The sequence below is a fragment of the Anthonomus grandis genome, chromosome 20 (genome assembly GCF_022605725.1).
Source record: "Anthonomus grandis grandis chromosome 20, icAntGran1.3, whole genome shotgun sequence".
Lineage (NCBI taxonomy): Eukaryota > Metazoa > Arthropoda > Insecta > Coleoptera > Curculionidae > Anthonomus > Anthonomus grandis.
In genome coordinates this window covers 6984858-6998303 of record NC_065565.1, presented here as the reverse complement: position 1 = coordinate 6998303, position 13446 = coordinate 6984858, and the positions used below count along the sequence as shown (strand labels likewise).

The 13446-nt window shown below is 30.3% G+C and overlaps 1 protein-coding gene across 1 annotated transcript; it reads right to left on the bottom strand.

The window, feature by feature from the left end:
• Window positions 1-2422: 2422 nt before the first annotated feature.
• LOC126747953 (maestro heat-like repeat-containing protein family member 1) lies at window positions 2423-11798 on the bottom strand. Its single transcript, XM_050456933.1, has 4 exons — window positions 11785-11798; window positions 11177-11447; window positions 10987-11121; window positions 2423-10471 (listed from the first exon to the last, which is right to left on the bottom strand). The coding sequence occupies exons 1-4, from the start codon at window positions 11796-11798 to the stop codon at window positions 10223-10225; spliced, it is 669 nt and encodes a 222-aa protein (XP_050312890.1). The 3' UTR covers window positions 2423-10222.
• Window positions 11799-13446: the final 1648 nt, after the last annotated feature.

The following is a 13446-nucleotide window of genomic DNA, read 5'->3' as shown; positions in this document are numbered from 1 at the left end:
TCAAGGTCACTAGAAGGTCGACACAAGGTGACAGAGTCGAAGAAAAATTAGTGCAAGTGAGTTTGACCTCGCGGTTAATTCTCAAGGTCACTAGAAGGTCGACATAAGGTGACAGGGTCTAAGAAACATTGGTGCAAGTGAGTCTGACCTCGCGGATAATTTTCAAGGTCACTAGAAGGTCGAGACAAGGTGATAGAGTCGAAGAAAAATTAGTGCAAGTGAGTTTGACCTCGCGGTTAATTCTCAAGGTCACTAGAAGGTCGACATAAGGTGACAGGGTCTAAGAAACATTGCTGCAAGTGAGTCTGACCTCGCGAATAATTTTCAAGGTCACTAGAAGGTCGAGACAAGGTGACAGAGTCGAAGAAAAATGAGTTCAAGTGAGTTTGACCTCGCGAATAATTTTCAAGGTCACTTGAAGGCCAAATTAAGGTAACTAATTCTTCACCAATTTTTCTTCGATCCTGTCACCTTGTGTCGACCTTCTAGTGACCTTGAAAATTATTCGCGAGGTCAAACTCCCTTGAATCAATTTTTCTAACAACTACTTACCTTGTGTCGACCTTGTAGTGACCTTGAAAATTATCCGCGAGGTCATATTCACTTGCACTTATTTTCTACTAACTACCTACTTTGTCTCGACCTTCTAGTGACCTTGAGAATTATTCGCGAGGTCAAACTCCCTTGAATCAATTTTTCTAACAACTACTCACCTTGTGTCGACCTTGTAGTGACCTTGAAAATTATCCGCGAGGTCATATTCACTTGCACTTATTTTCTACGAACTACCTACTTTGTCTCGACCTTCTAGTGACCTTGAGAATTATTCGCGAGGTCAAACTCCCTTGAATCAATTTTTCTAACAACTACTCACCTTGTGTCGACCTTGTAGTGACCTTGAAAATTATCCGCGAGGTCATATTCACTTGCACTTATTTTCTACGAACTACCTACTTTGTCTCGACCTTCTAGTGACCTTGAAAATTATCCGCGAGGTCAAACTCCCTTGAATCAATTTTTCTAACAACTACTCACCTTGTGTCGACCTTGTAGTGACCTTGAAAATTATCCGCGAGGTCATATTCATTTGCACTTATTTTCTACGATCTACTTAACTTGTCTCGACCTTCTAGTGACCTTGAGAATTATCCGCGAGGTCAAACTCCCTTGAATCAATTTTTCTAACAACTACTCACCTTGTGTCGACCTTGTAGTGACCTTGAAAATTATCCGCGAGGTCATATTCACTTGCACTTATTTTCTACGATCTACCTACTTTGTCTCGACCTTCTAGTGACCTTGAGAATTATCCGCGAGGTCAAACTCCCTTGAATCAATTTTTCTAACAACTACTCACCTTGTGTCGACCTTGTAGTGACCTTGAAAATTATCCGCGAGGTCATATTCACTTGCACTTATTTTCTACGATCTACCTACTTTGTCTCGACCTTCTAGTGACCTTGAGAATTATCCGCGAGGTCAAACTCCCTTGAATCAATTTTTCTAACAACTACTCACCTTGTGTCGACCTTGTAGTGACCTTGAAAATTATCCGCGAGGTCATATTCACTTGCACTTATTTTCTACGATCTACTTAACTTGTCTCGACCTTCGAGTGACCTTGAAAATTTTCTGCGAGGTCAAACTCCCTTGAATCAATTTTTCTAACAACTACTCACCTTGTGTCGACCTTGTAGTGACCTTGAAAATTATCCGCGAGGTCATATTCACTTGCACTTATTTTCTACGATCTACCTACTTTGTCTCGACCTTCTAGTGACCTTGAGAATTATCCGCGAGGTCAAACTTCCTTGAATCAATTTTTCTAACAACTACTCACCTTGTGTCGACCTTGTAGTGACCTTGAAAATTATCCGCGAGGTCATATTCAGTTGCACTTATATTCTACGAACTACCTACCTTGTCTCGACCTTCTAGTGACCTTGAAAATTTTTGCGAGATCAAACTCACTTGCACCAATTTTTCTAACAACTACTTACCTTGATTCGACCTTCAAGTGACCTTGAAAATACCTTTCAAGGTCAAATTTTCTTAGTACATTAAACTGTCTTCTTCTGTCCCAACTTAGGCTTCTATTTGATGGTACTTCTAGAGTACCATCATTATTTGACTTCTTCTTCTTCTCCTTCTTTAATGTTGTAAAATTTACAGATGACCACTCGACCACCGAGGACGAGAGAAAGAAGAAGAAGAATCAGAAACGTAACGAACAAAGGCAACACCATTGGTACCACCAACCGATCAAACCGGAGACGGTCGTACCAGTTTGAACGAAAAATTGGGTTATTATTTAAAGAAACAACAAAATCAAGTTTATTAATATTTTATTATTATTATTATTATTATTATTATTATTATTATTATAAATCATATTATTATTATTATTATTTATGTCCACTTAACTATAAAGATTCAAAGCGTTTTATTCCTAACAGTCTATTGAATACAATAAATGGTACTTATTAAATATCACAAAGGAAAATTTTATTTATCCCCTCTTTCTCCTTACAAAAGTATATGGGGTAAGTATACTTAATTTAATAATAATATCCTTGTCTAGCTCATAATAGTACCTAGGGAACATGTACTAATAAAAAAGTTATGCAAAATGTTCAATCTTATAAAGTACATGTTAATCGTAAAAAATCGAAATTTCGATTTTTCTCAAAAACTACAATTTTTTTAGTTTTTTATTAGCAACTAATATAAGGAAATTATACATTACAACAATATGTACATATATTCATTTTAAAACTCACATAAGAAACCATATAAATCATATCCATAATACAAGATCAAGGGCTAGAGGTGATTTATACATTCCTAGCAATTTAAAAAATTAAAAAATAAATCAAAATTTAGCAAGGAATGCAATAAGTATGTTCATAACCATTACCAAGATTTTGCCACGGTTTTCTAATGTAGGATAGTTAGTTTTTATACTTGTATATAATATGTAATAACAAGTGTTATGCAATTGTTGAGAGACGTAGGTGTTTAGGACTAAAAGGACAAAAATATTTCATTTAAAACTAGGACAAAAAATATAAAATCGAGAGCAGGATTTATCACAATAGTTTTAAGGTTAGTTAAGCAAGTTTATTATAATTCGGAAAATAGAACCAACTTTTTTGAAACATGTCGGGAGTTTTGATTAACTGAATGTTTAATAATAAATAAGTGGAGGGAGACTGCAGGATTTTTATTTCACCTTAAATATATAAGTGTTGGGTCTGTTTGTCTGTTTGTCTTGTCTGTCTGTTTTGGGTTGTTTTTTTTGAAACAACAGCGCACACAGGTGTGTTATGAACACCTAGGCGTTAATTTAAGATAGATACAGTGTAATAATATATATATTTTTTTTGTTCGTACATAATTTTTCTATTTATAAAATTACTGTAAATAAATGTGGCAGGGAATCAGGGTGTACTGATTCCTCCAAATAATAAAAATAATTTAATTTCATTTAATTTATAATAATAATTTAAATAATAATAAAATAATTTATAAAGTACATGTTAGTGGTAAAAAACAGAAATTTTGATTTTTTTCAAAAACTACATTTTTTTTAGTTTTTTATTATTACGTACAAGTGGCCCTTTGCAAGGAGTACTTAACAGTTTTTAAATGAAGGCTCTATCTTTAATAACAAAAAAGTTATGCAAAATTTACGATATAATAAAGTACATGTTAGTGGTAAAAAACCGAGATTTCGATTTTTTTCAAAAACTACAATTTTTTTGGTTTTTTATTATTACGTGCAAGGTGCCCCTTTGCAAGGAGTACTTGACAGTTTTTAAATGAAGGCTCTATCTTTAATAACAAAAAAGTTATGCAAAATTTACGATATAATAAAGTACATGTTAATGGTAAAAAACCGAAATTTCGATTTTTTTCAAAAACTACAATTTTTTTAGTTTTTTATTATTACGTATAAGGTGCCCCTTTGCTAGGAGTACTTGACAGTTTTTAAATGAAGGCTCTATCTTTAATAACAAAAAAGTTATGCAAAATTTACGATATAATAAAGTACATGTTAATGGTGAAAAACCGAAATTTCGATTTTTTTCAAAAACTAAAATTTTTTTGGTTTTTTATTATTACGTATAAGGTGCCCCTTTGCTAGGAGTACTTGACAGTTTTTAAATGAAGGCTCTATCTTTATTAACAAAAAAGTTATGCAAAATTTACGATATAATAAAGTACATGTTAATGGTAAAAAACCGAAATTTCGATTTTTTTCAAAAACTACAATTTTTTTAGTTTTTTATTATTACGTGCAAGGTGCCCCTTTGCAAGGAGTACTTGACAGTTTTTAAATGAAGGCTCTATCTTTAATAACAAAAAAGTTATGCAAAATTTACGATATAATAAAGTACATGTTAATGGTAAAAAACCGAAATTTCGATTTTTTTCAAAAACTACAATTTTTTTAGTTTTTTATTATTACGTATAAGGTGCCCCTTTGCTAGGAGTACTTGACAGTTTTTAAATGAAGGCTCTATCTTTAATAACAAAAAAGTTATGCAAAATTTACGATATAATAAAGTACATGTTAATGGTGAAAAACCGAAATTTCGATTTTTTTCAAAAACTAAAATTTTTTTGGTTTTTTATTATTACGTATAAGGTGCCCCTTTGCTAGGAGTACTTGACAGTTTTTAAATGAAGGCTCTATCTTTATTAACAAAAAAGTTATGCAAAATTTACGATATAATAAAGTACATGTTAATGGTAAAAAACCGAAATTTCGATTTTTTTCAAAAACTACAATTTTTTTGGTTTTTTATTATTACGTATAAGGTGCCCCTTTGCTAGGAGTACTTGACAGTTTTTAAATGAAGGCTCTATCTTTAATAACAAAAAAGTTATGCAAAATTTACGATATAATAAAGTACATGTTAATGGTAAAAAACCGAAATTTCGATTTTTTTCAAAAACTACAATTTTTTTAGTTTTGTATTATTACGTACAAGGTGCCCCTTTGCAAGGAGTACTTGACAGTTTTTAAATAAAAGCTCTATCTTTAATAACAAAAAAGTTATGCAAAATTTACGATCTTATAAAGTACATGTTAATAGTAAAAAACCGAAATTTCAATTTTTTTCAAAAACTACAATTTTTTTAGTTTTTTATTATTACGTACAAGGTGCCCCTTTGCAAGGAGTACTTGACAGTTTTTAAATAAAAGCTCTATCTTTAATAATAAAAAAGTTATGCAAAATTTACGATATAATAAAGTACATGTTAATGGTGAAAAACCGAAATTTCGATTTTTTTCAAAAACTAAAATTTTTTTGGTTTTTTATTATTACGTATAAGGTGCCCCTTTGCTAGGAGTACTTGACAGTTTTTAAATGAAGGCTCTATCTTTATTAACAAAAAAGTTATGCAAAATTTACGATATAATAAAGTACATGTTAATGGTAAAAAACCGAAATTTCGATTTTTTTCAAAAACTACAATTTTTTTGGTTTTTTATTATTACGTATAAGGTGCCCCTTTGCTAGGAGTACTTGACAGTTTTTAAATGAAGGCTCTATCTTTAATAACAAAAAAGTTATGCAAAATTTACGATATAATAAAGTACATGTTAATGGTAAAAAACCGAAATTTCGATTTTTTTCAAAAACTACAATTTTTTTAGTTTTGTATTATTACGTACAAGGTGCCCCTTTGCAAGGAGTACTTGACAGTTTTTAAATAAAAGCTCTATCTTTAATAACAAAAAAGTTATGCAAAATTTACGATCTTATAAAGTACATGTTAATGGTAAAAAACCGAAATTTCAATTTTTTTCAAAAACTACAATTTTTTTAGTTTTTTATTATTACGTACAAGGTGCCCCTTTGCAAGGAGTACTTGACAGTTTTTAAATAAAAGCTCTATCTTTAATAACAAAAAAGTTATGCAAAATTTACGATATAATAAAGTACATGTTAATGGTAAAAAACCGAAATTTCGATTTTTTTCAAAAACTACAATTTTTTTAGTTTTGTATTATTACGTACAAGGTGCCCCTTTGCAAGGAGTACTTGACAGTTTTTAAATAAAAGCTCTATCTTTAATAACAAAAAAGTTATGCAAAATTTACGATCTTATAAAGTACATGTTAATGGTAAAAAACCGAAATTTCGATTTTTTTCAAAAACTACAATTTTTTTAGTTTTGTATTATTACGTACAAGGTGCCCCTTTGCAAGGAGTACTTGACAGTTTTTAAATAAAAGCTCTATCTTTAATAATAAAAAAGTTATGCAAAATTTACGATCTTATAAAGTACATGTTAATGGTAAAAAACCGAAATTTCGATTTTTTTCAAAAACTACAATTTTTTTGGTTTTTTATTATTACGTACAAGGTGCCCCTTTGCAAGGAGTACTTGACAGTTTTTAAATGAAAGCTCTATCTTTAATAACAAAAAAGTTATGCAAAATTTACGATTTAATAAAGTACATGTTAATAGTAAAAAACCGAAATTTCGATTTTTTTCAAAAACTACAATTTTTTTAGTTTTTTATTATAACGTGCAAGGTGCCTCTTTGCAAGGAGTACTTGACAGTTTTTAAATGAAAGCTCTATCTTTAATAACAAAAAAGTTATGCAAAATTTACGATATAATAAAGTACATGTTAGTGGTAAAAAACAGAAATTTCGATTTTTTTTAAAAACTACAATTTTTTTGGTTTTTTATTATTGAGTACAAGGTGTCCCTTTGCAAGGAGTACTTGACAGTTTTTAAATGAAGGCTCTATCTTTAATACCAAAAAAGTTATGCAAAATTTACGATATAATAAAGTACATGTTAATGGTAAAAAACCGAAATTTCGATTTTTTTTAAAAACTACAATTTTTTTGGTTTTTTATTATTGAGTACAAGGTGCCCCTTTGCAAGGAGTACTTGACAGTTTTTAAATGAAAGCTCTATCTTTAATAACAAAAAAGTTATGCAAAATTTACGATATAATAAAGTACATGTTAATTGTAAAAAACCGAAATTTCGATTTTTTTAAAAAACTACAATTTTTTTGGTTTTTTATTATTACGTGCAAGGTGCCCCTTTGCAAGGAGTACTTGACAGTTTTTAAATGAAAGCTCTATCTTTAATAACAAAAAAGTTATGCAAAATTTACGATATAATAAAGTACATGTTAATTGTAAAAAACCGAAATTTCGATTTTTTTAAAAAACTACAATTTTTTTGGTTTTTTATTATTACGTGCAAGGTGCCCCTTTGCAAAGAGTACTTGACAGTTTTTAAATGAAAGCTCTATCTTTAATAACAAAAAAGTTATGCAAAATTTACGATATAATAAAGTACATGTTAATGGTAAAAAACCGAAATTTCGATTTTTTTAAAAAACTACAATTTTTTTGGTTTTTTATTATTACGTGCAAGGTGCCCCTTTGCAAGGAGTACTTGACAGTTTTTAAATGAAAGCTCTATCTTTAATAACAAAAAAGTTATGCAAAATTTACGATATAATAAAGTACATGTTAATTGTAAAAAACCGAAATTTCGATTTTTTTAAAAAACTACAATTTTTTTGGTTTTTTATTATTACGTGCAAGGTGCCCCTTTGCAAAGAGTACTTGACAGTTTTTAAATGAAAGCTCTATCTTTAATAACAAAAAAGTTATGCAAAATTTACGATATAATAAAGTACATGTTAATGGTAAAAAACCGAAATTTCGATTTTTTTAAAAAACTACAATTTTTTTGGTTTTTTATTATTACGTGCAAGGTGCCCCTTTGCAAGGAGTACTTGACAGTTTTTAAATGAAAGCTCTATCTTTAATAACAAAAAAGTTATGCAAAATTTACGATATAATAAAGTACATGTTAATTGTAAAAAACCGAAATTTCGATTTTTTTAAAAAACTACAATTTTTTTGGTTTTTTATTATTACGTGCAAGGTGCCCCTTTGCAAAGAGTACTTGACAGTTTTTAAATGAAAGCTCTATCTTTAATAACAAAAAAGTTATGCAAAATTTACGATATAATAAAGTACATGTTAATGGTAAAAAACCGAAATTTCGATTTTTTTTTAAAAACTACAATTTTTTTAGTTTTTTATTATTACGTGCAAGGTGCCCCTTTGCAAGGAGTACTTGACAGTTTTTAAATGAAGGCTCTATCTTTAATAACAAAAAAGTTATGCAAAATTTACGATATAATAAAGTACATGTTAATGGTAAAAAACCGAAATTTCGATTTTTTTTTAAAAACTACAATTTTTTTAGTTTTTTATTATTACGGACAAGGTGCCCCTTTGCTAGGAGTACTTGACAGTTTTTAAATGAAGGCTCTATCTTTAATAACAAAAAAGTTATGCAAAATTTACGATATAATAAAGTACATGTTAATGGTAAAAAACCGAAATTTCGATTTTTTTCAAAAACTACAATTTTTTTGGTTTTTTATTATTACGTACAAGGTGCCCCCTTGCAAGGAGTATTTGACAGTTTTTAAATGAAAGCTCTATCTTTAATAATAAAAAAGTTATGCAAAATTTACGATCTTATAAAGTACATGTTAATGGTAAAAAACCGAAATTTCGATTTTTTTCAAAAACTACACTTTTTTTAATTTTTTATTATTACGAACAAGGTGCCCCTTTGCTAGGAGTACTTGACAGTTTTTAAATGAAAGCTCTATCTTTAATAACAAAAAAGTTATGCAAAATTTACGATATAATAAAGTACATGTTAATGGTAAAAAACCGAAATTTCGATTTTTTTCAAAAACTACACTTTTTTTAATTTTTTATTATTACGGACAAGGTGCCCCTTTGCTAGGAGTACTTGACAGTTTTTAAATGAAAGCTCTATCTTTAATAACAAAAAAGTTATACAAAATTTACGATATAATAAAGTACATGTTAATGGTAAAAAACCGAAATTTCGATTTTTTTCAAAAACTACACTTTTTTTAATTTTTTATTATTACGTACAAGGTGCCCCCTTGCAAGGAGTATTTGACAGTTTTTAAATGAAAGCTCTATCTTTAATAATAAAAAAGTTATGCAATATTTACGATCTTATAAAGTACATGTTAATGGTAAAAAACCGAAATTTCGATTTTTTTCAAAAACTACAATTTTTTTGGTTTTTTATTATTGAGTACAAGGTGCCCCTTTGCAAGGAGCACTTGACAGTTTTTAAATGAAGGCTCTATCTTTAATACCAAAAAAGTTATGCAAAATTTACGATATAATAAAGTACATGTTAATGGTAAAAAACCGAAATTTCAATTTTTTTCAAAAACTACAATTTTTTTGGTTTTTTATTATTACGTACAAGGTGCCCCTTTGCAAGGAGTACTTGACAGTTTTTAAATGAAAGCTCTATCTTTAATAACAAAAAAGTTATGCAAAATTTACGATCTTATAAAGTACATGTTAATGGTAAAAAACCGAAATTTCGATTTTTTTTCAAAAACTACAATTTTTTTGGTTTTTTATTATTACGTACAAGGTGCCCCTTAGCAAGGAGTACTTGACAGTTTTTAAATAAAAGCTCTATCTTTAATACCAAAAAAGTTATGCAAAATTTACGATATAATAAAGTACATGTTAATGGTAATAAACCGAAATTTCAATTTTTTTCAAAAACTACATTTTTTTTGGTTTTTTATTATTACGTACAAGGTGCCCCTTTGCAAAGAGTACTTGAGAGTTTTTAAATGAAGGCTCTATCTTTAATAACAAAAAAGTTATGCAAAATTTACGATCTTATAAAGTACATGTTAATGGTAAAAAACCGAAATTTCGATTTTTTTTTAAAAACTACAATTTTTTTGGTTTTTTATTATTACGTACAAGGTGCCCCTTTGCAAGGAGTACTTAACAGTTTTTAAATGAAGGCTCTATCTTTAATAACAAAAAAGTTATGCAAAATTTACGATCTTATAAAGTACATGTTAATGGTAAAAAACCGAAATTTCGATTTTTTTCAAAAAATACAATTTTTTTGGTTTTTTATTATTACGTACAAGGTGCCCCTTTGCAAGGAGTACTTGACAGTTTTTAAATAAAGGTTCTATCTTTAATACCAAAAAAGTTATGCAAAATTTACGATATAATAAAGTACATGTTAATGGTAAAAAACCGAAATTTCGATTTTTTTCAAAAACTACAATTTTTTTAGCTTTTTATTATTACGTACAAGGTGCCCCTTTGTAAAAATTGAAAATAAATACTTATAAAAACAAACACGATATAGCTTGACTTGCCTTAATCCTAACTTCTTCTGACTCGTCTTGCATCAGTCTGTTCAGTTTATCACAGACAGTTTCCAGTGAAACTTTCGGTTTATTCTCGGGTAGTAGTTCGGCGTAGAACAAACCGGTGACAAGGGCGGCATTGGCCCTTATGCTGGTCCACTGGCTCTTCAGGTAAGACACATTCGTCATCACGAATATTGGAAACAGGTCCTGCATGTCCTTGGCCTAAAACATGTCGTTTTATTTAATTTTAATTGAAAGCTACCGTTTTGCTGAATCTTTTAAGGGTAAAGTCAAGCAACTCGGTTCAGTAGAAGTGAAGTTATAAGACATTTTACAAAATGAGCCTTTTTGGAAAAGATTTTTTGTAAATTTCTCGATAAAGTTAGTTCTACTGGACCGAATTAACTCGTTCCCCCCCTCAAATGTTGCGGAATGTTCTTCCGAAGCTTTTAAGGGTAAAGTCAAGCAAATCGATCCACTAGAACTAAAGTTATAAGACATTCCCTCACACTAAACTCCTTGAAGACAGGGAAGTTTAAATTTTCTTCTTAAAGAGTTAATTAGTTTTACCATCACATAACCCTGAACCTTAGACACGACCACTAAACTAATTCGTGCTCGATTTGACCCCCCAATTGACCTTGATACATTTGATTCCATAAATCCCCAATTAAATTCAAAATATATCACAGAAAAACTGCATTAATATTACATTTAAGGTGCTGCCATTTACTTACCATGCGTTTAATTAACTCCTTAATAAAATCCGTGAACATCAAGTCGGTCTCGTCGCCCAAACACTCCTGGATCATGCGGTTCACCTCCGGACAATCCAGATAAGGGCCGACCTTCTGGATCGTACTTTTACAGGCCTAAATGGGGTCAATGCATGAGTTAAGTGAGTAAAATGATCCAAAAAAGTTATACCTTGACAACATACACGTCTGGAGCGCATAGATGCAAGAGTAAAGTGATGAGGTTCCCTTGGATCTCACTCGATCCTTGAACGCCTCCAAATTGGTCTCCTGGCCAAGGGATGTTGCCAGATCTCCTAATAACTGGATCGAGGATCTCCTTAGACGTGGATCCTCTTGACTGAATAGCAAATTGATCCTCACTGCTGCGGTAACTTGAAAGGGACTGAATTTGTACCCTGGCAAACTGTTCAGGAGTTCCGCACCAAGCAGCTCTGGTCCAGCTGGAAATCCAGAATCATCTCCAGTAGATTTTCTATCAAAACCGCCTGTTTGCTCTCTACGTTGTCCTTGATCAAGTAGGTAAAGAAAGCGACCACTAACATTCTCTAAGGTATCAGGTTCGACCGAATAATGAGCCCATAAAAGAGACGATCCATGACAAAGTGTGCTGCATGTCTCGATATACGTCCCCCACCACTGTTTCGGTCATTTTAAAAGTTGGTCCTGGTCGATGCAGAGAGAGCTGAAGGATAAAAGGTTCGGTCAGATGTGAACGAGTGAGTCAACCCTTATCCCCCCCACCCACCCCACACTGTTTTTCAGTAAGAAATTATATACTCCCTCCTTTCCATTATTACAACTATACCAGCGGATTGTTCTCATTAAGTAAATCACGAAAATACCGGGTTATAACGAAATCCGAGCAGAACTAAGAAATCGAGTATTTTTTCGACCTCGTTTTTGAGGCCAAAGATGGGCTCCAAGTTTTCGATCTAATAAAGTACATGGTAATAGTAAAAAACCGAAATTTCAATTGTTCTCAAAAACTATAAATTTTTTAATTTTGATAATTATGTGCAAGGTGCCCCTTTGCCAGGACTACTTGGCAGTTTTTAAATGAAAGCTCTATCTTTAATAACAAAAAAGTTATGCAAAATTTTCGATTTAAAAAAGTACATGATAATTGTAAAAAACCGAAATTTCGATTTTTCTCAAAAACCATAATTTTCTCAATTTTGATAATTAGGTGCAAGGTGCTTCTTTTCAAGGAGTACTTGACAGTTTTTAAATGAAAGCTCTATCTTTAATAACAAAAAAGTTATGCAAAATTTTCGATCTAAAAAAGTACATGTTAATTGTAAAAAACCGAAATTTCAATTTTTCTCAAAAACTATAATTTTTTCAATTTTAATAATTATGTGCAAGGTGCCCCTTTGCCAGGAGTACTTGACAGTTTTTAAATGAAAGCTCTATCTTTAATAACAGAAAAGTTATGCAAAATTTTCGATCTAAAAAGTACATGTTAATCGTAAAAAAACCGAAATTTCGATTTTTCTCAAAAACTATAATCTTTTCAGTTTTTGATAATTACGTACAAGGTGCCCCTTTGCCAGGACCACTTGGCAGTTTTTAAATGAAAGCTCTATCTTTAATAACAAAAAAGTTATGCAAAATTTTCGATCTAAAAAAGTACATGTTAATTGTAAAAAACCGAAATTTCAATTTTTCTCAAAAACTATAATTTTTTCAATTTTAATAATTATGTGCAAGGTGCCCCTTTGCCAGGAGTATATGACAGTTTTTAAATGAAAGCTCTATCTTTAATAACAGAAAAGTTATGCAAAATTTTCGATCTAAAAAAGTACATGTTAATTGTAAAAAACCGAAATTTCGATTTTTCTCAAAAACTATAATTTTTTCAATTTTGATAATTATGTGCAAGGTGCCCCTTTGCTAGGACTACTTGGCAGTTTTTAAATGAAAGCTCTATCTTTAATAACAAAAAAGTTATGCAAAATTTTCGATCTAAAAAAGTACATGTTAATTGTAAAAAACCGAAATTTCGATTTTTCTCAAAAACTATAATTTTTTTAATTTTGATAATTATGTGCAAGGTGCCTCTTTGCCAGGACTACTTGGCAGTTTTTAAATGAAAGCTCTATCTTTAATAACAAAAAAGTTATGCAAAATTTTCGATTTAAAAAAGTACATGATAATTGTAAAAAACCGAAATTTCGATTTTTCTCAAAAACCATAATTTTCTCAATTTTGATAATTAGGTGCAAGGTGCTTCTTTTCAAGGAGTACTTGACAGTTTTTAAATGAAAGCTCTATCTTTAATAACAAAAAAGTTATGCAAAATTTTCGATCTAAAAAAGTACATGTTAATTGTAAAAAACCGAAATTTCAATTTTTCTCAAAAACTATAATTTTTTCAATTTTAATAATTATGTGCAAGGTGCCCCTTTGCCAGGAGTACTTGACTCTCACGAGATGTGT